The sequence below is a fragment of the Agelaius phoeniceus genome, chromosome 5 (assembly GCF_051311805.1).
Source record: "Agelaius phoeniceus isolate bAgePho1 chromosome 5, bAgePho1.hap1, whole genome shotgun sequence".
In the NCBI taxonomy this organism is placed as follows: domain Eukaryota; kingdom Metazoa; phylum Chordata; class Aves; order Passeriformes; family Icteridae; genus Agelaius; species Agelaius phoeniceus.
Window position 1 is genome coordinate 66,729,353 of NC_135269.1, and position 26,144 is coordinate 66,755,496.

The window sequence follows — 26,144 nt, forward strand, 5'->3', positions numbered from 1 at the left end:
GGCAGAGCCTCAGGCAGGGCAGAGGCACAGCACTGCTGCTGTACCCAGGGCAGGGGGGAAGAGGACACAGGCAGAGTGCAGTGGGGTCTGTGAATGCCCTGTGTTCCTCTCCACCCATAAGACAATGTTTTGTGCTCATGGTTGAACTGCCCAGGAGCACTCACTGTCCTAACAAAGTTTCCTTTCTCCTGCAGGAACTACAATGATAGCTGTTTCCTGGATTCTCCCCTCTATCCAGAATTAGCAGATGTCCAGTGGTATGGGCAGGAAAAAGCCAAGCCTGGAACTCTAGTGTGAACCCCTGACCTCAAGTTAATCATATCAATGCCATTCTGAGATCACCTCACTGCCTCTCATTTGCCTTACCCAGATGCACTGTCACCCAGCACCAGCTTCAACTCTAAGCACTTTTCTCACGATGCAATTCCAGACAACATTTGTGGGACACCAGCCCTGAGCCATACACCCTGGCAGAGCAGCACATCCCACTGCCACAGGGTGCCCATCCCTCCCATGGCCACGGGGCAGCAGGCAGAGAGGAGCAGCCATCTGCAGAGTCAGTTTCAAAACTGGGTTTCCTTTCCTTCCAAGGCTTGTATCAAAGATTGATGTTCCACAGCACGTAACAGCAGCAAGAGTTCCATGACCTCCAAGCTGAAGCCAACAGTATTAGTTTGAAGGGGGTGGGAATAGGACAGAGGCTGAGAAATGGAGACCATATTCCTGAAAGTGCCATCTGTTCTGAAACAGTAAATCCCATCACTTCAGAGACGTGTCAGTCTCACAATCAGGTCAGCACTGCCAAAGATCTCCACACCACTGTTGGCAGGATGAGTTGCTCAGCAAGTTCTAGCTACAAGAACATCTCCCTTTAACTCGATGGCAGACACGACCACCCCCTGCAAAATGGCATTTCCTTCTTCATTTGGAGTCCACCTACACACAAGCAAAAGAAGCCCCTGTGCTGCAGACACACCCGAGGTCTGGGCTGGCATCACAGCATCGCTGTCTGCGAGCCACTCCTGAACTGGACAGACAAGGTTTACAAAGGCATCACCTGAAGCAGAGGCGAGTACTGCACTCACAGCATCTCTGTGCCTGGCACAGAGTGCCCACCAATACATGGAGAGGTTAGGATTGTATTGGTTGATTTGATAGAGATAAAAATTGCCAAAAAAACCTTTCCACAAGCAGACACAGCCAATAAATTGGGATCTATCTCTGCACAAGGGAAAGCACATCGCGATCGAGCTGACGCGGCCAAGCTGCGTTTACCTATTGGTTCCACTCCTCTTCCCTTCGTTAGCACCAGTGTAGCAAAGGGCTCGTCACCCGTGTGCTGCCGTGTGGGAGAACTGCTCTGGCCCCTGGAAGGCTCCTGGAGCAGGGTTGGACAGCCAGCAGACAGGGAGATCTTCCCCTTGAGAGAGAGAGAAAGGGAAGCGACCGAGCGAGGCGCCGGACGAGCGGGAGCAGCACGAGCGCGGCCTGGAAGGAGCTGCGAGTTTACACATACTTTAGAGCAATGCTTTATACATGTCAAGCCATGGAACTTTCAAAGGCCTCAAAGACACTTTTGTAAGTAAGGAACAAGTGCACAATCTAGGTGGATGTTGAAGCTGGCACGTCTTTGTCTTCACCGCGGTGCTATGCTGTTTTTATTGCCACTCGATGGGGGCGGCGCCCGGCCTTCCCCCGTTGGTGCGTGCAAACGATGATTTCCTATGGGAAAGGCATTAACAGAAACGGCTGGAGGGGGTTACTTTGTGAAAAGCAGAAACTGAAGTTAGCTTTAGTTTAAGGAAAAAGGAAAAAAAAAGTGTGAGAGTGTGTATGTGTGTGTGTGTGAGTGTGAGTGTGTGTGTGTGTTCCAAGAATAACAACAGCGTCTACCAGACAAAGTAGAGCGAAACGTTTCAAATTAAACACCGCGACTTGGGGGGCTGCCACACCTTTTGGTATTAAGATTGCTGGAAAACTGCATTCCAGGCTTTAAAAGAGAATGGGTTCTGTGTAATTAGGCTTTGAAAAACGATGGGGTTTCTAAGCATTAATGCAAGCAGCTCATGCCAATTCCTTTCTGCAACTCACACCAGAAGTGTTGGCTTTGGTTCCCTGCACTGCTGCTTTGCATCCCTGGTGAGGTGGGGAGGAGGCTTTGCAGAGATGAGGCAGTGACAGGCAGAAAGGCTGTTACTTGTCCAGGGAAACCTGTGGCAGAGCCAGGATTGCATGGGGCAAGAGGCCAGGCTGGATGGGGCTCTGAGCAACCTGGTCCAGGGGAAGGTGTCCCTGCACCATGGCAGGGGTTGGAACTGGATGATGTCACTTCCAACACAATCCCTTCCATAATGCTATGATAAGGAAACTCTTTTATGTTCACACATGAAGCGTAAATGAATTACCCCTCTGAGAAAAACCCACAAAAACACTGGCAAAGGGTTTACAAAGGTGACCACACAAACCTTGTGCTTCTGGGCCTCCCTGAAGCATCACCCAGTGATGATGCAGTGCACCGTGACAGTAATTGAAGCCTTGCTTTCAGTTCTGGAAGAACAGCCAGTGGTGAAATTGCAGCCTTTATCTGGACAAGCAAAATGCTGTTTTCACCATCTCTTTGTGCTTTGGGGTCTTTAACATGGGAATTATTTCAAGCTCCTAATTGGATTTTTAGCTGGATAAGAGATAGTACTGATTAATGACGTTTACTGATAAAATTTGGTAGCTGAAGTAAAAGGATTAAATAAGGACCAAATTAAGCTACAGCAAATAATTTAGCCCAAGGATTTTTAGGGGCTCTGAGCAACTGTCTGTTTTCTTTTTAATTTCCCTGGTAAGTGGTTTGGGTTTGGTTTTTTTTCTGTGTACCTTCTTTTAATTAAAAAGAATTCAACAACAGCGGCACTATGAGGCCTCTGGGCACTACAGGAAGAAACATTAATTCCTCCAAGACCAGCTCTGCAGTTTTGCAGCAAAGGTTAAAAGGTGGCAGCCCTGAAATTAGGGGGGAGAAATAAAAATATTTAGCCTGAATTGCAAACAGGCTGGAGTGGAAGAAGAAGCTTTCTAGAAACGGATTGAGTTTTGCTTTGTGTTCTGCTTTTCTGGTTTGCAATCAAGGCACATGTGAGCAGCCAGTCTGGTAGTAAAGACAGATTAAGTAAAACAGGTTTTACTGTTTAGCTCAATTCAATTAAACACAAATGTACATAAAATGTTAATCATATGAGATTAACATATTTAAGTATAACACAGAGGGGCATATACATAGCTATTATAGACAAGCACTTGACTACCAACTTAACCCCTCCTTTACTTTTTTATTTTTCAAGGCTCCATCTGCCATAAAGCCACAACCACGTTCAGTCTCTGTGTCTGACACTCCCTCTGTGTGGGCAGGAGCCAGGGGACAGCCCCTGCAGGGGCTGTGCTGGGAGGCAGGGTTTATTTTTAAATGATATTATATGCAGTCGAGTGTTGAAAATGTTGAATCAGTCCAATTTGTTTTCACTCTGTATTAGTTTTAGTTTCAGGCATAGCCAATCCCCATTCAGGTGCTATCAGATGACCAGTTACTGCTTAGTTAACTAGATGTAAAGTTTTACATATATATTAATGTCAATAGTTTTATTACAAGTTGTGTAAAATGGACTCTCTAGTTTAAAAAAAAGAAAAAAAAAAAGAAAAAAATTAGGTCTCTCCTGAAATTGACTTTAGAGCATGGAAAATGATTTTACTGGATTCTGTTCAACTGTAATCAAGGAAAAAAATATGTATGTTGTAGAAAAAGTTGCAGAATTAAAAAAAAATCTGCTTTTAATTTATTCTTTTTGTATTAAGAATTTGTATAGTTACCTTTACATTTTGCAAAACAGTGTTGTCAACACTTCCTTATTAAAGCATTTTCAAAATGAAACCTTGCCATGGTCTCTTTGGGAGGGCAGAGCCCAGGCAATCCTTAGCCCTGCTAGAGATGCTGCTCCAGATGTGTGCACAGCTGGCCAGGGTGTCCATGAGGGACCTGCTCCTTGGCTGACTGCAGGACACGCTGGCATTGCCCCAGACAAGCCCATCCTGAGAGATGCCTCAGGATTCAGCACCCAGCTGATCCAAGCTGCCTCCTTGCCATGTTCTCCCAAGCACTGGGCCAGGGGCTCAGGAGGAGCAGGACTGTGACTGATGTCCCACCAGTGTGGGAAGCAAAGTCACAAATAATATTTACTTCCAAAACACAACTGGAAATAACTAAAATTAATGCTCACCTACGTGGATTGGATGCCAAGTGGCTGCAAGGCTGTTCCAGCAATGCCAGCAGCTGTGGGACTGGCTGCAGCACCAGCACATTCCCCATGCTCCAAGGAAGTGACTTCCCCAGGGAGCCCACTCCAAGAGGCTGCTCTGGCTCAGTAGGGCAGCAGTGACCCCTGCACAGGGTTGGGGACATCACTGACATCACTGGTGTCCCCTCTGTGGCCCCTCTGGCCACCCAGCACCCCTCAAAACCACAGGCAGCTTCCAACAGCCACAGAGTCTCACATGGGGCCACCCACACTTGCCAGTGCTTCCGGCTCCTTCCATTTATTCCCACTGTCCAGGGAGCCTCTTCCCCTCCCAGCACCTCCTGTATCATGCACCCAATGCCCCCCACATCCCACTGGGAGCAGCAGCCCAGAGCCAGGCAAGCCCCTGTGACCATCACCCAGGAACAAGGCATGTTATTGATGATGATGATGAAGTTCATCACCTTTGCCTGCAGTAAATCCCCAGGAGGGTCTGGGATGACCAAACAGCCACAGCAAAGGTTTTCAGACACCCCCTGCTCTCTGGGATCTTGGCTCAGATTTCTTGGCAGTGACTCCAGCAGTGCTGCACTCACTCTTCAGCACCTCAGCTTCCAGGGCAGGGCTGCTCCAGGTCTGACAGCAGCACTGCCCACCCTGCACCAGCCCTCTGGGGAGGCACCACGCTGTGTTCTCATCCCTGGGGGCAGGAGTCAGAGCACTCTCCTCCCCCTGAGAAGTGAAGCCACTTACACCCCAGTCAGGTTCATCCTTTGGGCAAGACTGGAGTGATGGTGGTGATGTTATGGCAGCCAGCTGAAGAACCCAGTTCCTCCATTAAACTCATCTCACACACACCTACCCTAAGAACCTTCCCAGCAACACAAACAGCAAATAGGGAATTTAAGGCATTGCTCAGCTTCAAGCAACAACAACAAAAAAAAGTGTTAAAAATAATATAATGGAATAACAAATGAGTTCAAGTGCTTGAATTTTGTAACTGTTAAAAAATTATAATAATCTGATTGCATCCCTGTGGAGGACAAAAAGAAGTTACAAGAAAAAAGGTCATTTATTCAATAAAAATAAAAATTCCACAGCAAAACCATCATAAGGTGCTTCATAGAGAAAATAAATACCCATGCAAATGCTTGGCCATTTGATATCACAGCAGTTTCTGTTCTGCTCTGTCAGAAAAACCACCAACCACTCAACAATCTTAGGAAATTCCCTGGGTGAATGGTCTCACAGCTTGGGAAAACTCAGCTTTGGGCTTTTTGTCTCCTTTCCCACCTAAATGCCATAATAAAATCCAAGTAATGTGGTGTTCTGCAGCATCCTGGGTCTAAGGGGCTCCAGGTAAGGGGCCATGTCATTCTCTGATGACCCATTCTGTCTTCATTTGGCACAATAACACCAGTATCAGGCAGGTACCAATAGTTTTAGAGTTCACCTTGCACAGGCCCTTCCCCAGCCAGGCCTGGGGAAGGGTCAGGGACTGCAACAAATGACCAGGGGCACTGAAGTCCCAAAACCACTCCAGACACCACCATGGTGAACTCATGACTTCATCCTAAGGCTGCAAGTCCTAGGATTCAGCAGAGTTATTTCCGCCTAACGCAGGAATTATCAGAAATAAACATCTGGAAAAGCCTAGAGGGAAAAGTAAATTGCTAAACTGAAACATACCCTCCCCACAAAAAACCCCAAACTGTCAAGCAGTGTGACAGCTGCACCACACCCACTCCTCCCTGCAGTGACTGAGGGTTGGGATTTTTTTGGCTAAGAGGCATTATTAACTATTTGATCACGGTCTGGTAGCTGCAATTTGGGGCCATGCAGCTGCAAAGAGCCTCCAAGCCATGATGAAAAGCAGCTGCTGGAACAGTGTCCCCCTGGCCCCTGTCCCCTGAGGACCAGAGCTGGCTCTCACGTGCTGGACAGCTGGAAATTCTTAGCCTGATGTGCCGTGAGAAAGTAGTTCCCAGCTCCTCAGTTCCCCACACAGCACCATTCCAGGGATTGCAAGGGGATAAAGTTCTTCCATCATGGGATTCACTCAAGCTGTATTTCAGGGATTGTCAGCAAGGAGCAACATTGCTTCAACTGCATTCCTTAAAACCTGATCAGACTAAGACATTCCAACCTCAAATTCACATCCCTACAGGAGGCACATCCCCACTCAAACCAGCACTCAGGGTACCATTAAAATTCTCCTCAATAATTAGCTCCAAGGCAGGAAGGAAAAATCCATCTAGCACTATTACAGATCCCCTAAGGAATCTGCTTCCCACTAAAGCAGATGATACAACGCTCCTTAAACCATCTCCTGGCCACTCACTTGCTGCAGTTTCCAGGGAAATTACAGCTCTTCTGAACAAGGGACAATATTGTCCCTCAATTATTTACAGAGTTCAAAACTAAGGTCGAGATAAAGATTTAGAAACAGTTCAGGAAACCGTCGGGGTGAGGAGAGGGATAAAGTTGCAGTGTTACAAATGTTTCTGCTGCAATAACGCCCCCAAAGAGTATCTGGACAGAGCACTGCAAAGAAAATCACCAGAAATCACTGTCAATGAAACCCTCCCATGCTCCTGACACCTGCCCAGCTGCTCCCCACAAATCCCCATCTCCTCCCCAAAGGCCCTTCCCCCAAGAGACAGCCAGGTCTCATCAGCCTCATTTTATTACTTCCAAACTCTTGACATTTTCTCTGGGGTCAAACACTCCAGACTGAAAATCTCCTGTGTCCAGAGAAGCACTTGAGAATCTAAGAGAGTCTCCAGAAGAACCTGAATTTGTCCAAGATACTCTTCCAGCTGACATCCCCCAGTACCCCTCTCTGTGCCACAGGACACTGGGAACACCCAAGGGACACAGGTCTTGAGAACAGGGCTCCAGCTCCTGCTCCAAGCTGCCAGCTGAGGTGAGGACCCAGACAAACCCATTCAATGGAACAGGGACACATTTCTTCTGCTCAAAACTAACAAAGTTTCAATGTTTCACTGTTTATGCAGAATTAGACATCATCGTTCCCATGAGTTTCCTCCCCATCCCCAGTCAGGATACACAATGGTAAAAGATTTGTGGCTGCTAGAAATACTGTTCATGGTCATGGGAGGTCCTGATTATTTTCTCTGCAATGCCCAGCAGATTGAAAATTTTCTCCAGATGTATAAAAATGGAATTTGAAAGCCTCAAGAAGCCATAAGATTACTTCCCCCCAAGCCCAGAAGGTTCATATTAAAAATGTCATTACCAAAAAAAAAAAAAAAAAGCCAAATCAGATGCATTCAAGATCAAAAACTCTTTGCACTGAGGCTGAGAAATACATAAACCTTTTTTTTTTATTCCTGATAAATACCACATGAAAGATTAACCAATAAAGTCTTTATATTTACAGAAATAACCAAGATTCAGATTCAACTGCTTCCCTCTAATCATCTCCCCACATCAGTCTCCAATGCAAAATCAGCCAAAAAAAGCTCCACATATGCTCCTTGCAGGGCTGAGACTCATCTAAAGCTCTGAAATATGGGAAACAGTTCAATTTGCACAGTTCCCTGAATAACAAACTGAAATAAAAGCAGTTGTCATGTGCATTGTCCCTTGGTCATTGTCTTGGTCTTACACTCTTCAAAACCCATCCCTCTGCTGTACATTGGATGTGTTCAGCAAAAGGCACAGATTCCAAAATAAACCTAAATAAATGGGGCTTGGGAAAAGGAAGCTGTAAAAAAAAAAAAAAATCCTCCTTTCTGCTTTTTTTGCAAAGCCCACCCCAAGTTCTTGTTGGTGTTCAGGCTCAAAGTTTGCCTCTTGCATCCTCTGGGTGCTGGAGGCCAAAATGTGAGTCCCAGCAGAGCCTCACAGAGCATTGTACTCCACACACTTGGATGGATCTGTTGGGAAGTGCTTCTGGCAAATGGTCATGAGCCTCTTCAGCCCCTAGGAAGCAACAAAACAAAGACAATTCTGTCATAAGGCTGCAGCTGTTGAACAAATTTAATAGTCTACAGTATTCTTAACAAGAAGAATTAAAAAGGCTGGGATTTTTATTTTGGTAGTTATTCTGTTTAAAGTTTGAGGTTCTCTTCAATATTAGAGGAGTTTGTGGCAGAATCAAAAAGGCTTCAATCCCACCTGGTAAGATTCACAGTGAAGAGTCTCAGCAATTCTTTAATGCCTCTTTATCACCAAGGGAATAAATGATATCATAATTAAAGATATTTACAAGAAAGCTGAATATTAAAATTAATTCTAAAGAGCAAAAAGCAATTTCAAAACAAGCTGCAGAGCTAAGGCAAGAACCAAACACAGGACATCACAGAGGCAAACTGAAGCAATCAAGGAGAAAGGCAGAATGTGGACTTTTCAGTTCTTTCAAGGCATCAATTGCCAAAACCCTGACAGGAACCCTGTGATTATTTTCTTTCAAGTCTCACAGAAAAGTCTAACAAAGAAGAAAGGCAATGCTGTGGTGGAAGTGCAATTCAGCAGTGACACTGCACTCCACCATGGCAGAGTCATGGCCCTGTCATGAGACTCTCCCCATGGAAGGCAGCTCCATGATGAAAAAATGATTCACAGGATGATGCTCTGGCCCTTCTCATGCAGGCAAGCATGGACAGTCTGTCCCAGCACCACAGTGACTCCTTGTTTGGGATGTTCTCACTCCAGAGCGCTGCAATCTGGAACAAGTTTGCTTGATGCAGCTGCTGGGAGCACGGGTAACAAATTCCCTGTGCTCCAGGTTGAACCAAACTTGTCAAACAAGACCCAAATATCTAAAACCAGCATGAAGAACATAAATGTTTAAAACCAACTCTGTCTTGGTGCTGCACTGAGTTGAGTAATCTAGAAGCAGAGGTATGAAATTTCCAGTGGGAAGATGAACTCAAGGATTTCCTTGGCCAAAAGAGGAAGCCCCAAAAGCAGAGAAGGGACAAACTGGGGAATTCACACACATCTTCCACAAGGTCATGTTATGTTAAAAGAGACCAAGCAACACTCCAGAGTAGAGATCCTTCAGCTCCAGGAGTGGCAAATGGACAGAGAAAGCCAATTATTGAGCAGCCTGCTCTGGAAGGTTCCCCTGCCAGGGGAGTTGGAACTTGACAGTCTCTTAAAGCCTCTTTCAATCCAAATCATTCTGTCATTCTATGAATTATTCACCCTTATGACATGGGGATTAACACAGACCACAACAACATTATTTAGTTTAATTTCATCCATTAAATACTTCCAAGCATAATTGGAACCTGACTCTGAAGATGCATAATCCACATGCCAATTTTCACCTTACAAAATAATTGGTCAAATTTAATTTGTTGTCTCTGTAAGTGTCTGGAGGCCCCTGTGACTTCACAATGATATTTTTTCAGGTTATGCTATTAAAAACTAGAGTTGAAGAGAAACCAAAGGTTCTATCAACAGCCCAAATACAGAAAGACTCAGAGCAGAAGGGGAAGTTGTATTTTGCAAGCAATTTCCTTGCAGACATCTGCAGGAGCTGAAAAGCAACAGGAGTCCTGCTGCTGAAGAAGGAAGACATTTATAAACCTCCCCTACCAGCTCCATGATGCTGTTCTGGAGGCTTCAGATTTAACCCAGAAGGTTTTTTTATCTCAATAAAAATGCAACTGGCAACAGCCAAAAACATTTAACAATACCAAGAGAGAAGGCTTGTTTCCCCAGCCCTGTCCACCCACTGTGTGGAAAGGGCAGAGTAGAAAAACAGCACTGCTATCATTTCCACAACCAGAAACCCACATGAGTATGAAGATGCCCAGAAGGAGCTAAACCTGGAATTTTGAGCCCAGATTCCTGAACTTATTAATGAATGCATTTATTACACATAAGTATATAGTATATATTAGTATATAGTATATTATTTATTATAGTATATTTCTAATATAGTATATTTATTAGTATATTATACATTAGTTGCAGAAGTAGTCAGTAGGACTGAATTTTAAAGTATTAAATTCTGTGCATGTTTAAAGCACAAGTTAAGCAGTGAGAGGCCTCAGGAGAATCAAGCCTGTCCTCACAGCTGCTTTGGTGCTCATGCAGGATCACAGCAGTTCAGAAAACCCATCAGACTGTTCCTGGCCCAGCACTGAAGGGCCTCCAGGTCCAGGATGAGCTACTGTCCATTGGATGTTCTGCTTGACACAAACTAAACCTGCCCATTTCTGGGATCCTTTGACCACATCACCTGATGTTACCATGACACTGCTGTTTCTCACAGACCCCCCCAGACAAGCAGAGCTGTTGGATTCCCAAAGCTGCCATTACCTGGATGTATTTCCTCTGAGTTTCATCGTTGAGCACGTGGGCCACGTGCTTGGAGAAAATCTTCTCGCGGCCCGTGCGCGCGTGGATGCCGACCATGGTGACGCCGATGGGCCAGGGGGCGTTCCCAATGGCCATCTGCAGGTAGGCATCGTTGGCCTGGAGAGGGAAGGGCACCACTCAGCACCACACCAAGCACTTGTGCACTGCCAGCTGCAGTGAAAGCCCCATTCCAGTGTCCCTGATCTGGTGCCACTGCATGGCATTCACCAAGTGCACAACGCAGCTTCCCACGGGGAACTCCGAGGGGAGCAAGGACTGTGCACTGTCCCTCATGAAAAAACAGAACTGGATAAGGCACTCTGGTTATCTTGACCAAAACTAGGGTTTACTGGGATTATTTTCAACTCAACCATCTCTGGTTAAATAAGGTTGCATTTGTAACCATGCTTAAGGCCAGAGCAGTAGCAGCAGTAAATCGATCAGGAAATTCCCATCAAGAGCACAGATCCTGTTTTAAAGCTGTAACAGACAACATTCCTGGGGAAAAACAGGGATAAAACTCAAAGGGAAAATTAATAGAAAGAAAGGCAGAAAGGAAGAGAAGTATAGAGCTTAAAAAAATCCAACATAACAACTGAGAACCAGCAAGTGAGATACAATTGCAGAAAAAACCTGAAGGACGTGGAACAGGACATTCCTTCTCTATTAGAGAGCAGCTACAAAATTCACTGATAAAGAGTTCATTTATCACCTCCTATTCAGAAGCTGGACAATAAGAAGCAGCAATCATGACCAGTGGGTGCAGATTCTTTCCAGCTAGCACTGAACAAACTGGGAGGTGAATAATGAACAAGGCAGGGGTGCCAGACAGACCAAAAGCAAATCTGAGGAGAGGACAGAGCTACCTGAGGCAGAATCTGAACAGTCTTAGTCAAATACCTACTTGCTGACTTAAATATACTTTTGTGATGAAACAGTGTGTGAACATGCAATTAAAGACCCTTGCAGGACTGTCACAACAGGGTTAATTAAGGCTGAGTGGACAACTTGTATTCTGGCATTTGCCTGCTGTCAACACATTGGTTTCAAAATTAAAACCTTCCAAGCTTTTCAACTAACAAAGCAGCAAGAATTTGTGGCTGACAGTATTCACTAGGGTGCACAAAGCAAGCAGCAGGCAAAAAGAGACACAAGACAAGAGTAGGCAAAAAGAGGCAAGTCTCTTAGGAAGTAAAATTGAAAAGGATGTGAGTATCTGTAAAAGCATTAGCCTAATGTAAAAAACAAAATAATAAAACATCCAAATGTGTACTCAAGTCATCCAAAATCTCTGTGAAGTTTACTTAAAGGCAAGCACCTCCAGGAGAGAGAAGCACTGCTGATTAACCCAGAGATACACCACATTCCTGCATGCTCATTAGTTTGAGATGGTATTGGAAAGGAATTTCCACATAATGATGACAACCAAGAGAAAAAAGAATGCTTCAAAATAAGATCTCACTATCATACATCCCACATGTTCAGTTCTGCTTCCAAATGATTCGGATTAAATTTGCCTCAGGCCATACCAAGTTTTTTTCAGCATCAAAAGAAGGTTTGCTTGCTTACTTGACAAATTATGTCAAATCCTCACAAGAATAGTAAGAAATACTAGAAATTTAAAGGCAAAAGACAGCTCAGTTTCCTCTGCATATACAAGCTGCTTCAGCAAATGCTATTGGTATTTCAGTGTCACTTCTGAAGGCAGTTACAAATAAAACCTAATACTGCCTTTGATCTTGTGTCCCAAAGTACTTCTGCCTCCTGCAGTGAGCAGACTTCTTCCAAAAATCTTCTCATTAACTCACCTCAACCTTACCAGGCCACTTAATGTGAGTTTAGACAAAGAAAGGGACAGTGCCTCATATTCAATAACTCCGTTTGCCTCAATTATTTCCTAATTAATTAATCATCAACGCCCTATTACTATTAAATCCCTTCATTTAACCTTAGAAAATCAGCTTTCCCCTTGAGGAATGCCTCTGCAGCTTAATATACCCATCTCTGAGAAAAATTTTCTTCATGTTTACAAAGCTGTGCAGTTTCATGAATCTCAAAAGCTCTTCTGTCAGGCTGTGGATCAAACACTACTTAGAGCCTAACGTTTCACAGCCATTTTTCATTTTGTTGGGATAGATGTTGTATTTCCAGCTATGCATCTTCAAAATTAAAAAAAAAATATGGGAATGCTGAAGCAATAAACTCAATCTTTTAAAACCAGACAGCGTGAACATGACAGAAAAGTAGAAACAAACATACCTTCACGTATTCTCTTTGCAACATAAATTTAATAATATCTGTTATTGATTCTTTGATGTCTGCAGGAAGTGTCTACAGGAGAGAGGGGAAAGAAAGAAAAGACATTTACTTCAGAACAGAAGCTCAGGAAAATCATCTTACTCAGCATTTATGCAAAGTTTAGCAACTACCCTTGCTTGAGGAGTTTCACAAAGGAAAACATGTTCATTATTCAGATGCAGGATCTGAAGAGGAGAGGTTAAGTGGTTACACCTGGTAGCTGATGGCAAAGTGCAAAATGCAACCCCAATTTTCTGTCATGTTTGCAACCCAGGGAGCAGGTGCTGCTTTAAACAGCTGGAAAAGCAGTGAGTGGGCAGATTTCACTGACTGAGATAAGATCAGAACTGGGTGTCAGGAGCTGCAGATACAGAAACTGTCACCAATTCGCTTATCCCCTCTCCTGGCAAGGGCCCTGATGCTGGGTACTTGGCAATCAAAGCAGAGGCATTCCGAGGTGATTTACCCTTTTGCGGAGCTTCCTGAAGAGCGGCCGCAGGTAGGACTCGGTCTGTTTCTGGGTGGCGCTGTTCAGCTTCCCCTGCACGCCCCGTTTCACGTAATCCTCCCTGGCATTCAGCTCCTTGGCCCAGACTCCCAGGAGGAACTGCAGGGAGCAAGCACATCTGTGTCATGGTGCCATCTACTGACAGAACGCAGGGCTAAGCCAGCAAGGCAAAGTGAGGCTTTTTTGGAGAAATCCGAGTTAAGAAGGTAAAACCTTTTTCAGAGGGATAGGAACAACTCTCTTATCTTAAATGTGCACACACAAATTAAAGCTTCAGCTCTTGCTGTGACTTTGATTACCACAACAGTTACACAGGCACTGGCTGAACCAGCTGAGAGGCAACACAGGGTTCTTGCCAGGAAACAATTTCCTGCCATCCACTTGAACCTGTGGACTTCCTTTAAAACTCCCTAATTTCACTACCAGTATTAGGTGACATTCCAATTCAGCTTGCACTGTTCCAAGGAAACTCCTCCAAAGGTTTTGATGCCACACAGAGGCAGCTACAGACAACTGCCTCAAATATCACACGAAAATCAAAACCGTGTTTATTTTGTCTGGAAAAGCAGAAGCAGATTTTGAAGAATTGCTGCTCTCCCAAGAGCTCTTTCCCAGATTTGGCACAAGTCACTGTTGTGACTAACATAGGCTGTGGAGTGCCAAGCATTTCAAAAAACCCACATCTTACACATAACCTGTGAGATTTTCCTCTCAAGCAGCTGAAACCCATCCTTCTATCCTTGAAATGTAACTGCATGGAAGAAACAATATGACACAAGTACAGAATAATTAGAGTTTGTTACCTTCAAGAACTTGGTTATGATGTCCATATCATAGTGATCATCACCCCGTCCTAAGGATTCTCCCAAAGCCTGGAACAAGGGGAAAAAAGGGCCATTATTTCTACTTTGTCTAGTCTAGTCTGGTTCACTGCACCACCAACTGCAATAAATCCCACAAAAAGTCCCAAACACTGGTCATGGAACAGCTACAAATGCTACTGAAATTTGTTAATCTATTAAAAACATTTACATCATAATGGCAATAGGATTATTTCTGCAAAGTCAATGCAACAGTAATTCTTCAGTCATTACTACTAAATTATTGGCATAATTAGCAGCTGACAGCACTGTATTAAGAGGAACTGTGGGTGCACTGCATTTTTTGAGATCCCCAAAGCCATCAATTAACCTAATTATTTTGTTATGCTATTTCAATTCTCTGATGTACTGGGGCTTTTTATAATTTAATTGCAACTGTGAATCTGAGGGAACAAATTTTTTTAAAAAACCCCAAAACCTAGCAACAAACCACTAAAAAAGCCCAGCTGTATGCTCCAATTCTCCACCATCCTGCCAAAACCTCAAAACTGTAAATACTAAAAGTAAGTTTTATAAATATTTTCCAGTAGGTATAGTTGGATTTATTACCAATTCCATTGCCCTCATGTTTCCAAAGTGAGTTTTATTTTTAAAAATCTCCTAGATTTGAAGTCAAATTCAATGTAAGCCTTCATGCTCAAGGCAATACAGCTGTAGAAACATAAAATTAAGACGCAGTGTTTTCAAACTTTTTAGAAAAAGAATGCTTGCATAGCTCAAACCAAGCCTGCCCTACTACCACAAAAAGGGGTTATTTTAAGAGCTAACAGATCAATAAAATTCAGGTGCAATACAACTGCTGCTATCCACTCTGGTACTGCAGTTATTTTAAACCAGAACCTCTGGCACCATAACAAAAAACCCAGACTATTTCTTAATAATAATGTGTTCACTTCAGCTTTCAGTTATAAACCATATTATTTCTTAAACACACTTTTGGAAGGATGTTATGAAGATTAACTCCTCAAAGAGTTTTGAAGATTAGGGGTAAAAGTCTTCAGCTCAAGTTAATGTCCTTTTCAAAACATTATCCTGAAACACCAGGTGCAGAATGCATTTCCTGGCCTCACTCACACAAACACTACAGGATTCTTTCAGAACAGAGCAGCCACTTGCACTCAAGTTTTTGGGACACATTATGTCTGCACTTATATTTCCTGTGGTCTACCTCCTTCTGATGCTCTTTTTTTTGTCCTAGATGTTTTTATATCAAATATTCTTTCTGTGTGTGTATTTTTCAGAGTCCTTTTTCCTTGTATAGGGAAAATTAATTGATACTGACCTTATTACCCTTTCAAATATTTATTGGAAAGGCTTTGGCATTTATGCCTAGGTAATGTACTGGAATTAAACTCTCTACTTCTGAAATCCTGGAGAATTAATCTTTACTGTATCACTGTCTTTGCAGGCAACACCTGTCCCCTTTGGGATGAAGTGTTCTAAACAAAGACCACTTGAGTTTTCATTTGTCTCTTGTAGGCACCTGCAGTGCAACTCCAAGCTTGGAAACCTAAATTTTCTCCTCAAGAATACTTCAAAATGCCCAAGTCAGCTGTTGAAAAGAAGACAATTTTGTCTAAACAATCCTGAAGCTTTCTCACAGCAACATACTACATCTAACATCCATTAATTGTGACCTATCCCATACCTCTAGCTCTTCAATAGTAGTATTCTCCTCATGGACTTTCAGGTCATTCTGGGAGTCATCATCTCCTGCTTCTTGGCCACCCACAATTTCATTCAGATATTGCTGATCAATCTTATCCAAAGCAGCCTTCAGGTCATTTCTCAAGCCCTAGGAAACAGGAAAAAAAAAAAAAAAAAAAGAGACTGGTTTATAAAAAAACCCTCAAGTAAATAAAAGCAGTTCAGCACTGTCAATGTGAGCATCTAACTTCTGTTTAAGGTGCAAATTCTGTAAAAACACACATAAGGGTTTAGTGTTGTTTGAATTTAACTGAACTCCAACAACAGTTTCTGCTTCAACACTTAACAAAAAGCAGGTGCATGAACTTCTCAAGTGCTCATACCTATGAAAAATACTTTTTACAGTATTTTCACAAAAAAAAAAAAAAAAGCCTGGAGGATGGAATCAACCTCTAGGACTTTCTTCAAGTCATTTTCTCCAAGCAATGCACTGAACCACCCCAAAACAAATGAAAACCAGACCACAACCATCATCAGCTCTACAAGTCTTCAAATCTGCCCTGAAAAAAAGTTGTAAATAAGTCTCACTCCTTCAGTGCCAGACATAAAACAATAATGTTGTTTCCTTTTATTGCAAATTACTTAAACATAGTAGAATGTTTTACATAGATTCACTGCTTAAAACCCTCAACTTTAGAAGAGGTGACTAAAAAATCCACAATCAGTTTAAAACCATATATAAAGTTAAAAGGTTCTTTCAAATAGAACCTTTCAAATAGAACAAAACCCACCTTAACCACAGTTGAAGGATTTGCCTTCTCATCTTGAGACATAAAATATACAGCTCTATAAAGGAGTATGACATTTCTTACCCTCAGATAAATCCAGCTACTCCACAGGGAATGGATATGCACAGTTACTTCCCCTCTTCCATCATCATATTTAGCTGTCTGGAGCATTTCTATTAATCATTTAGTTACTCTAAAAATGTCTGAACCACAAGGCTGACTGAATAAGCAATGTCCAGAATCCCCCTAGACAGCAACAGGAGTGACTGAAACATGCAACAAAAACCCAGCACAACACTGTTTATGGGCTCTCTATTTCCTAATCCTGCTCCTGTGATCCATGTCACTGGAGGGGAAGCTTTCATTAGCAGAGCTTTTCTTTCTAGATCTGTTTATCTATATTTTAAAGACTTGGAGAGGAAAAGGCTTCCCTTTTATGGGCAGCCCCAAGAAAGACACTTAAAACAATTCAGTTTGCCACAAAATAGGGAAGAAAATGCAAATTGCCACTCTGTCAGTAAGGCTGTAAACTTGGTTAACAGTGAATGCAAAACAAACCTCAATTGTATCTCCTCACTTAACTGATCATTCCTTAAGGCAAAATGAATAAATTAATTAGATCTTCAAGTCAGTTTTTGAGTTGATGGCTACTTTAAAGGGAAAGGGGAAAAATGATACTTCCATAACAAGTTATAGCTCTGGAATCAAAGGATTTGAAAAATCATTTCTATTCCAGAGAGACAGTACGCAGTCCTGCTCTTACTTACCTGTGCCTTCTCAGGGTGCACATAATCACAAACACAGGATTATTTAACAGTAAATGAGTTCTCTGCTCTTTAAAAAGCAGGGGCAGAACAAGCTGGGGTATTAGTGCCACCTGAAAACCCCTTTTCCAAGTGACAAGGGCCTGGTAGGTTTCTAGGGCTGAACTCTGTAACTTAATTGGAATTGTGCACAAAAATTTGATATTTAACATAGTTTCTCAGGGAAAAAAAAAAAAAAAAAGAAAAAAAAAGAGAGAAGAGCATGTATTCTCTTCGATGTTTATTACCCCCTCCTCTTGAAAATTAACAGCTACTGAAAATGATTTTCAGTAACTTTTCTAAAGTTACTTATTCATTACCCCACCACAAATAAATAACTAAGAGCCAGGCTTACCTTGTTCACTTCAGGTGCAAGAATTTCTATCTTCCTCAGACGTTGAAATGCATCATAATCTGTTTCTCCAAAGAGCCTGATGGGCTCACCCCTCTCTCGTAACCTCCTGATAACCTGAAAAGAATCAAAGCACTCCCTGATGCATAAAGGAAGCAAAATAAAATCCAGAATGACAGATTTATTTACTTTGCTTAGAATAACAAGCTGAGCTAGACTGGAGAGGAAATGGCAATATTTTAAGCAGTCAAAAAATGTTCCAGACACTTTACAATCTAAATATAAAATTCCCACGGTATTTCAGTGAAAGGTCATTCCAAATATTACTGATCCAAATTCTGCATAAAATCCCAGGCTGTCTGATACAGCCAAACTTCTTCCTGCTCTGACTTGTTTAAACAAATACACAAAAATCATCCCTCTGGCAGAGCTTAAAAACCATTTTCAGAATCACAAAGGAACTTGACAATAATCTCACTCACCTATTTGTCTTGGCAATAAAAACATGAACTGGGCTGCAGGTTGTCCCAGCACAGCTATGAGATGATCTGCTGAAAACCCCCATCATTAAGCATTTGGGAAATATGAAGTCCCAAAATCTAATGGGATAGTTACTTTAAAAGTAGATATAACAAAAGGGGAAAAGCCTCCCTCAACTTCATTCAAACCTCAAACCAAACATAAAACCAACAGCCCCCATTACAAGTCCTATAAAAACCTGAATATCCTGACAAATTAAGGGGAGGTGTGGCATGCTTGGATGACCTCAGCTGTGAATTTCAGTATTTCCAAGATTAGAGTGTATTCCGTACTTCTGAACTTCCTGCTTCTGCTTTGGGGTGTGGATCTGTTTGTGAACTTAAATCCACATAGGCATTTTTACTCTTAGAAAAGGCAAAGAACACCCCAGCTGCCCTGCCTTTAGGACTGTTTCTTCTAGAGGCTAAGGTGAACTTCCAAAACTTGATTTCTAAATTTGTGCCCAGACCAACAAGTTACAAAGAAAAGAAGCTCAGGGAAAAATAAATATTGGAAAAAGTCAGCATGCCATCTTCAGTGCTATCCAAGAATAATGCTGATATTTAGGGTATGTCTCTGAAAGAGCTGTAAAATGTTATAAAATATCTGTGTAAATCCCTGTAACAGAGAGGCTCTACACATCTGCACCTCCCTATGCATTCAATTGGACAGCAGAGCCCTGATAAGCAAAGATAATCATTAATTGCTAACTGCAAAAATGGAAGCTTATTATTAAATAAAACTGCCATAAAAAGTACAGTTCACTGGATCAAACAGCCCTAACAAGAAACTTCAGGTGCATTTGCTGTAAACTCAAGGAGTCACTTGATGGATTTTGACTTTACCTCCTGTCTGGAAAGAGTCATTGGTAACTTTTCCTCTGCCAGTTCGAGTTCCAGCACTGGATTTGATGTAGCCAGTGGTTTCTCCTCCTCTTCCTGCTGCTGTACCTACATTTAACAGACAAAGTTACTGATGTGCAATGGAAACAAACCCACATACGGATGGGAAATGATGGCAAGGTACAGAACTCTGGAACACAGACTTTAGTATGACTAAATTAACCTTTAGTTTCATAGTTTAATGGCTTCATGTTCCATAATTGCATCTCACAAAACAATAAAAGCTCTTGATGGTATCAAGAACTAACACTTCTGCAGGTTGCAGGAAGCACTCTCTCCAGCAAACAGAAAGGACAATTGCTCAAGTTTGGCTGTCACTTCAGCAGGCAGATGCCAGCACTGGTGCCAAAAATAACAAATCCACCCTCTGCCTGTTGATTCCTGCCCCTGTTCCATCCTTCCTACCCATGCAAGACCATTTGCATCAATGTGTGATGAACCAGAAGGGGAAATTATTCAAACAGAAAATACTCTGACAAACACAAATACTGGTACTGCTCCCAGCCTGCCTCACTTCCTCATGCAGCTCCCAGCACGTGCACGGACAGAAGGACAGGAAGGAGAACCCCAGAGCAGGGTGAGAGTGGAGCTGCCTCTCCCAGGGTCAGTTATAGTGTTTATTATCTGCAGTTTCAGCAAGCTGAGCACAGTTAGCAGTGATCCAGAGTTTCTGTTGGGTTTTGAGAGGTAATGAACCTCTCCAACCTTGTTTTAGGTAATGCACCTCTCTAACAACCTTGCCAGTTTCTTACAGGTAAAAAAAAAAAAACCAAAACAAGACAAAAAAGACACAACTCCTCATAGGAACAGGATTCCTCTTAGTCTAAAAGAAGGTCCCTGAATCAAAGAGAGCATCCCTTCTTCATTATTCAGTATTTTAATAATGCAAAACAACTCTTTGATCAAAGTAACTTTGAGGGAGCAGCCATGTACCTACAGCTCCCTGTATAAGCTCAAATTCAACACTTCTGACAGCAGGAGCAGATGGCTGGTGGTAATATTCCTATAATCAGGAAACCTCTTCAGTGCTCACTCATATCTTGTTTATTCCTAATTTATTTCCTTTCTGTACTTGCTAAAAGGGAAACAATCCAAAGAGTGCTAGAGCAGCCTGCAGCATTCCCTGTGCATGGGCAGCCTGTATTTCTGTATTTGGGCTGATCAATATGAGGAAGGTACTGGACAGAAATTATTTTTTTTTTTATTTTTAATAGGCTTTTTATTCTTTCAGGGGACAGTGCCAGCCTTGCTCAGGTGTCAGTGTGACTCTGTGGGGATGGATCCACCCCTGGGGCTTCAGCTACAAGATTCAGCAATTTCAGATGTACAAATCTACATTCAATGCTGTATTAGCAAACAGAGAAAAAAATCAATCCTACAAGTACAGATGTTTGGAATGAACAAGGGAAAGACAAATCGATGTTTAACACATAAAAGGAGGGGGAAAATAAAATTTCCATCAATGCAGGGAAGGAGGAATTGACAGGGGACAGAAAATATGGAAGAAGGTGTAATTTTTTTTTTTTTTTAATATAGTCCCAGAGCAGAAGGATACATACAAATTTTAACTTACAAACACTCTTGAAAACATAAAGAGATAGCAGCACTGGAAGAAAAGATTTGATCCATTCTGTCAGCTGGACTCCAAGTTATAAGCAGTATCTTTACCACTGTTATTTTGTTTCAGTGCTTTCTTCAAGCAAGTGAAATTATTCCAATTTATTAAGTCTAAGCAAAGTAAAAAAAGCACCTGCATTGAAAAGGAAATAAGTCTGTGTTCCATGTCTCATTAACAGAGTAAAGAACCAATGCAAAAATCTGGGAGGCTCTAAAAAGATGCTAAATTCAACAAAGTAACTTATTTTAAAACCATTGTCAGGGTAGCATTTCACACCCAAAGTGGTGCTGCAGCAGCACAGGTAACCCCACTTGAACCACATGAGGTTCTGAAGAATTCAAGGTAATGCTCAGAAGGCAGCAGGCAGCCATGTGCCCTTGGAAGAGCAGCTGGATTCCCAGAGCTTTCCCATGACTTTACGCTGCGCGTTCCCAGAATCGTTTTGGCACTGATGTTCAAATGTGCACAAACAGATCAAGGTTTCAGAATAAGTCACTAACTGGGTAAAGGTCACTGGAAAACAAAGCTCCTATTTGTGCCCTCTAACAGCAAACAAGATTATGAAACTGTCTTCCCCAGGGAATGCATCCCCCTCCCAGACACCCCATCAGGCAGGCAGGCAGGCACACACACTTGGAAAAGACAACAACATTCTTTCCATTTCAGGAAACTCTTGCCCTGACACCATTACAAGGCAGATAAAGCCTTCCAGATCACCCATTTGTTGCAAAATGCACCCGAGGTTACCAATTGTTTCTAATATTTTGCCAGCAAGAACATAAATGCTGTTGTTGCACAGCGTCAGTGCTGGGTGGTTAATGGCCAAAACCCAAATACAAATTTAGGAGAGTTGGCAAATCTTTTTTGATGCACACCCACACTATACTGATTTCTTTTGGACATTTTGACAATGAAGATGGGATAAAATTATCCAAATGTATCCATTTTTCTCAGTAAGGGGAGGAAGGTGGCTATATCAGATCCAGTGTTCATGCCTAACAGCACAATTTCATAAGAAAGGAAGACAAGCTTTGATCCCGAGCCACTTCATGCTTTCCACAAATAAAAACAAACAAACAAAAAAAGAAACAAAAGGCAAACCAGAACACAAACTTAAGTAGCTGTATGTCATGCATATCTTTTCCTGCATTGAAAATGGTTTTGGAAAGTCATACCTCTCCAGGTGGCTTCTCATTTACAGGCTAATGTATAACATTAACAGATTGAACAAAGAACAACAATTATCATTAACAACATTGATATTGTTGGTAAAAAAAAAAAATGCAGACTTCAAAATAAACACACCAAGTCCTGGAAGAACAATTTCCATACCTTGTAGCCACATCTCTGGAAATAGGCCTCCTCTTCCTTTTTAGCTAACTCACTGCGTTTGAAATACTTCTTATTGCTCTAAAAGAGAGGAGAGTTGTTACCAGTTCACAGTTTTGCATGGTTGAGCAAAAATGGCTCAAACTTTCTTACTTGGCTTGGTGAATTCAGCTACATCCTTTCCCAGAGATGCCTAGCTGGAAGCACCTCTGAAATCAGCAACATATAGAGTTACTTTGCAGGATATATGTAGAAGCAGAATTCAAAGTACAATGCGCTTGCCAGCACTTTAGAAAACCCAAGTTTTTTGTCATGTAAGGCCAAGGTGGTCTCTGCTGTAAAGCCTCACCTCAGACATGCACAACCAGGCCCAGGCTGTTTAGATAAATCATACTAAACACATCACTTGCCATTAAATCAAGGAGATGGGAGAGATCACCTTTACACACAGTATTTTATAAGCTTGCCTGGAGGAGCTTTGTAGAAATGTGCCTGAAAAGACATTCCAGACACAGAACAGCTAGAAAATGTGGTCACCCCAAAGCATTTTCCTCGATTAGTACAAACTACAACTTCTTCCTTCATGCTTTGCCTAACTTAAAACAGCCTCTGACCACAGCTCCCTACTTCAGCATCTGGTGCCAAAACTCAAAATTAGACACCCCTGAAAGGGGCTCTGCTGTACTGTGGGGATTTTAGGTACACACCCTGCTCAGACCCTGCCTGGATATGGGGTTTTTAGGCACACACACCACTCACACCCTGCCTGGATATGGGGTTTTTAGGCACACACACACTGTCAGACCCTGCCTGGATATGGGGTTTTTAGGGGTCCACACATTGTCACACCCTACCCAGGTATGGGTAGGGTGTGACAATGTGTGGCTGACACACTCCACTCATACCCTGCCCAGATATGGGGTTTTTAGACAAACACAAAAAGCTCACTCTCTGCAGGGATATGGGGTTTTTAGGCACACACACAGAGCTCACACCTTGCCTGAGTATGGGGTTTTTAGGCACGCACACACACACCACTCACACCCTGCCTGGGTATGGTGTTTTTAGGCACACACACACTGTCAGACCCTGCCCCGGTATGGGATTTTTAGGCACACACACAGAGCTCACACCTTGCCTGGGTATGGGGTTTTTAGGCACAGACCCTGCCGGGGCATGGGGTTTTTAGGCACACACACTGTCAGACCCTGCCCCAGTATGGGGTTTTTAGGCACACACACACCACTCACACCGTGCCCGGGTATGGGGTTTCAGGCATACACCCTGCCCGGGTATGGGGTTTTTAGGCACACACACACTGTCACACCCTGACTGGATATGGGGTTTTTAGGCTCACACCCTGCCCGGGTATGGGGTTTTTAGGCACGCACACACACACTGTCAGACCCTGCCCGGGTATGGAAAGAACGCGGCTGTGGGGAGGAAAGAAACCACACTGTTCACCAAAGTTCGCACTGACTTTTCTCATCTCCCGGTGCCCGAAATAAACTAAACCAGCTCCAAAAGCCCATGGAACACAGGGAGGCTAAAGCCAGGCTGGACCCCTGCCCCTAAACCCCTCCTGGCTCCTGCCCGATCCCATCCTGGCTCATCCCGGCTTTGGGAAACCCGGCCTGGGCCGCTCCGTGCCCCTTCTACGGCCCATCCCGGGCCGCTCCCGCCTCACCCCGGCCCCCCTCCCGGGGCCCACACCCCGGGCGGCTCCTGCTGTCCACGCCGGCCGCCCTCACCCCCAGGAGCTCCTTCTCCTCCAGCTGCTGGCGCTTCCTGCTGATCTCCCGCTTCAGGATGTCCATGGCGGCCTCGGGAAGCAGCGCAGGAAAACAACAGCGTCACTTCCGGGGAGGCCGCGCCGCCGCCTGGCGCCCCCTGGTGGCCGGGAGGAGCGGCGGGATGGCGGCGCGTCTGGCCCTTCTCCCGAGTGACAATGACAGACGAGAGGAGATGGCAGGAGATGGCAGGAGACGGCCTGAATTGTGCCAGGAGACGTTTAGACTGGATATTAGGAAAGGTTTGTTCAGTATTTATGTAATATCACACTGTTGTTGGAAGCAGATCATTTAAAGTGATACACAGGCGGTATGAGGCACACTGCCCGTCCTTGGGGCGGTGTTGTCTTTTTATACTAAAAACTATGTGTACATTATTTACCATAACTTCCCAATACCTATCACCTATGTTAGACAGGGAGCTTCTATTCTAAACTAATCTAAAAGTGCCACCATCACAGCAGAAGATGGAGGCCAAGAAGAAGAGGGGAAAAAGGCTGGACACGCCCAGAGTCCTCCATCTTGCCTCCTGAACCCCCATTCTAAAAACTCCAAAAATCTATTTTTCGCCTCGTGACAAACTAACTATTATTCTACTTAAATTCTTTTGACTTGTAATTCTTCATAAAAAGGTTGATAATTGTTTTTTCCAAGGGCTAAATCAAAGGCACAGGGGTTTTGGGCTCTGTGCCAAAGTCTCTGAGCCCCCCCCGGGCAGGGGCTCCGGCACTCCAGCGCAGCCAGAGAAATTTTCTGGGTTCTGACAACGGTATAATGACAGTAATTATGAGACAGAGCCAAAATATAGCTGCTTTGTATCAAGGAATGTAGCAAAAGAGGTGGAATATGATTTTTACTGGGGTCTTTCCCTGTTTTAGTACAGCTGATTTTACAAAAGGGTGCTTGACAGGTTCTTTAAAGAGAGTCTGAGTGCAATTTATTCAGCTGTCTTCTCTGTTTAGCTTGAAAAATCTTTGGGGAAAAGTCTCTCTGACTGTGTTTGTGCAGTGCCTCATGCAATGGGCCTTGGCTGCAGATGACAGCTAATACCAGATAAATCATGGCCTCAGGAAAAATTTCTTCTCCAAAAGTGTTGCCAAGCACATGGACAGGCTGCTCAGGGAATTGGTGGAGTCACAGTCCTGGGAGGTGTTTAAAAATATGTAGATGTGGGACGTGGGGATGTGGTTATTGGTGGACTTGGCAGGGTTAATGATTGGATTTGATGCTTTTAGAAGTCTTTTCCAACCTAAATGATTCAATGAGGCTGGTTACTGGCCAACCACACAGGGTGTAAATGCCATGTGGGATACCTGTGATATCTGGAATCTGCTTCCTTCAGGCCTTGAGGACAGCTGGTAGTTACTGAGTTCCTTAGAGTGCAGATCCCAGAGCTAAATGCTTTTGTCATCAGCCTCTCAGCATTTGTGACACAGGTAGTAACATCAAGAAATCTCTTGTTTTCCTTATTTACCTGATTTTCTCCAGCTATTTCCACCTTGTGGCTTGCAAAGTCCAAAGGGTCCAGAAAACCAGAAAAGCTTTGAAGAATGAGTAAGAACTCCTCTCAGGTGTTTTTTTTTCACCTTTAGGTCCTCACAGATTTCTTCCTCGTCTTTCCCCTTTGTAAGATCCTGTTTTGGAGAGTTGTAACCACAACTGGCTTTTCACCCACTTTAAATAACCTGAGCTGTGTGTCATGACTCTTCCTTGTAGAAAATGGCACAGGGGTTTACAGGGTTTGTTTAACCCCAGGCTGGAGGGTTCTGGATTTAGAAGTCGTGCACTGCTGTACCTCAGGCTTGAATGCAATTGCTTTGCAATGAGGAAGCAGGAAGAGCCCTCCTACGCTTCTCAGAGCTCTCTAAAAGGAAATTACATCACATCTGATGGTGATAGCATCCAAGAATGTCTCTGTATGAGTCCTGGGGGAATGTGCCCACATTTGGGTAAGGGCACAAGTCAGGAGGCTGGAGGAATTCCCTGTAGTGGACTTTATGGTAAAGGAATCCAGATGCTTGTGTCAGAGTGCCAGCTGCCCCCTCATTTATTCTAGAATACACACAATTATAGACCTTCTTCATTTCCTG

The 26,144-nt window shown here is 43.3% G+C and overlaps 2 protein-coding genes across 14 annotated transcripts in view; one reads left to right on the forward strand and one right to left on the reverse strand.

The window, feature by feature from the left end:
• FRMD4A (FERM domain containing 4A) overlaps positions 1–3,916 on the forward strand; it is a 369,788-nt gene extending 365,872 nt beyond the window's left edge. For all 11 annotated transcript variants that reach the window (XM_077179219.1, XM_077179217.1, XM_077179215.1 and 8 more), the window contains one exon: positions 195–3,916. In XM_077179219.1, coding sequence (XP_077035334.1) covers positions 195–297 — 103 coding nt within the window. In that variant the 3' untranslated portion in view covers positions 298–3,916. The remainder of the gene's footprint in view (positions 1–194) is intronic.
• A 3,686-nt stretch (positions 3,917–7,602) lies between these two features.
• PRPF18 (pre-mRNA processing factor 18) lies at positions 7,603–24,132 on the reverse strand. 3 transcript variants are annotated; one of them, XM_054630910.2, is made up of 11 exons: positions 24,016–24,132; positions 22,268–22,345; positions 22,111–22,137; positions 19,261–19,365; positions 17,900–18,013; positions 15,955–16,101; positions 14,229–14,297; positions 13,384–13,524; positions 12,879–12,950; positions 10,581–10,736; positions 7,603–8,228 (listed from the first exon to the last, which is right to left on the reverse strand). In XM_054630910.2, the coding sequence occupies exons 1-11, from the start codon at positions 24,079–24,081 to the stop codon at positions 8,148–8,150; spliced, it is 1,056 nt and encodes a 351-aa protein (XP_054486885.1). In that variant the 5' UTR covers positions 24,082–24,132; the 3' UTR covers positions 7,603–8,147. The 3 variants fall into 3 exon arrangements, with proteins under 3 accessions (XP_054486885.1, XP_077035338.1, XP_054486886.1); XM_077179223.1 differs by lacking the exon at positions 24,016–24,132 and adding an exon at positions 22,418–23,196; XM_054630911.2 differs by lacking the exon at positions 22,111–22,137.
• Between the last annotated feature and the right edge of the window lie 2,012 nt (positions 24,133–26,144).

What these genes read in the sequence shown, in the direction of transcription:
- PRPF18 (XM_054630910.2), bottom strand. Translation starts at nt 24,081, where the DNA reads ATGGACATCCTGAAGCGGGAGATCAGCAGGAAGCGCCAGCAGCTGGAG. An exon ending in TCCAGAGATGTGGCTACAAG is followed by an intron (nt 22,138 to 22,267) that starts GTATGGAAATTG and finishes GTTATACATTAG; the next exon opens with CCTGTAAATGAGAAGCCACC. An exon ending in ATGAGAAGCCACCTGGAGAG is followed by an intron (nt 19,366 to 22,110) that starts GTATGACTTTCC and finishes TGTTAAATGTAG; the next exon opens with GTACAGCAGCAGGAAGAGGA.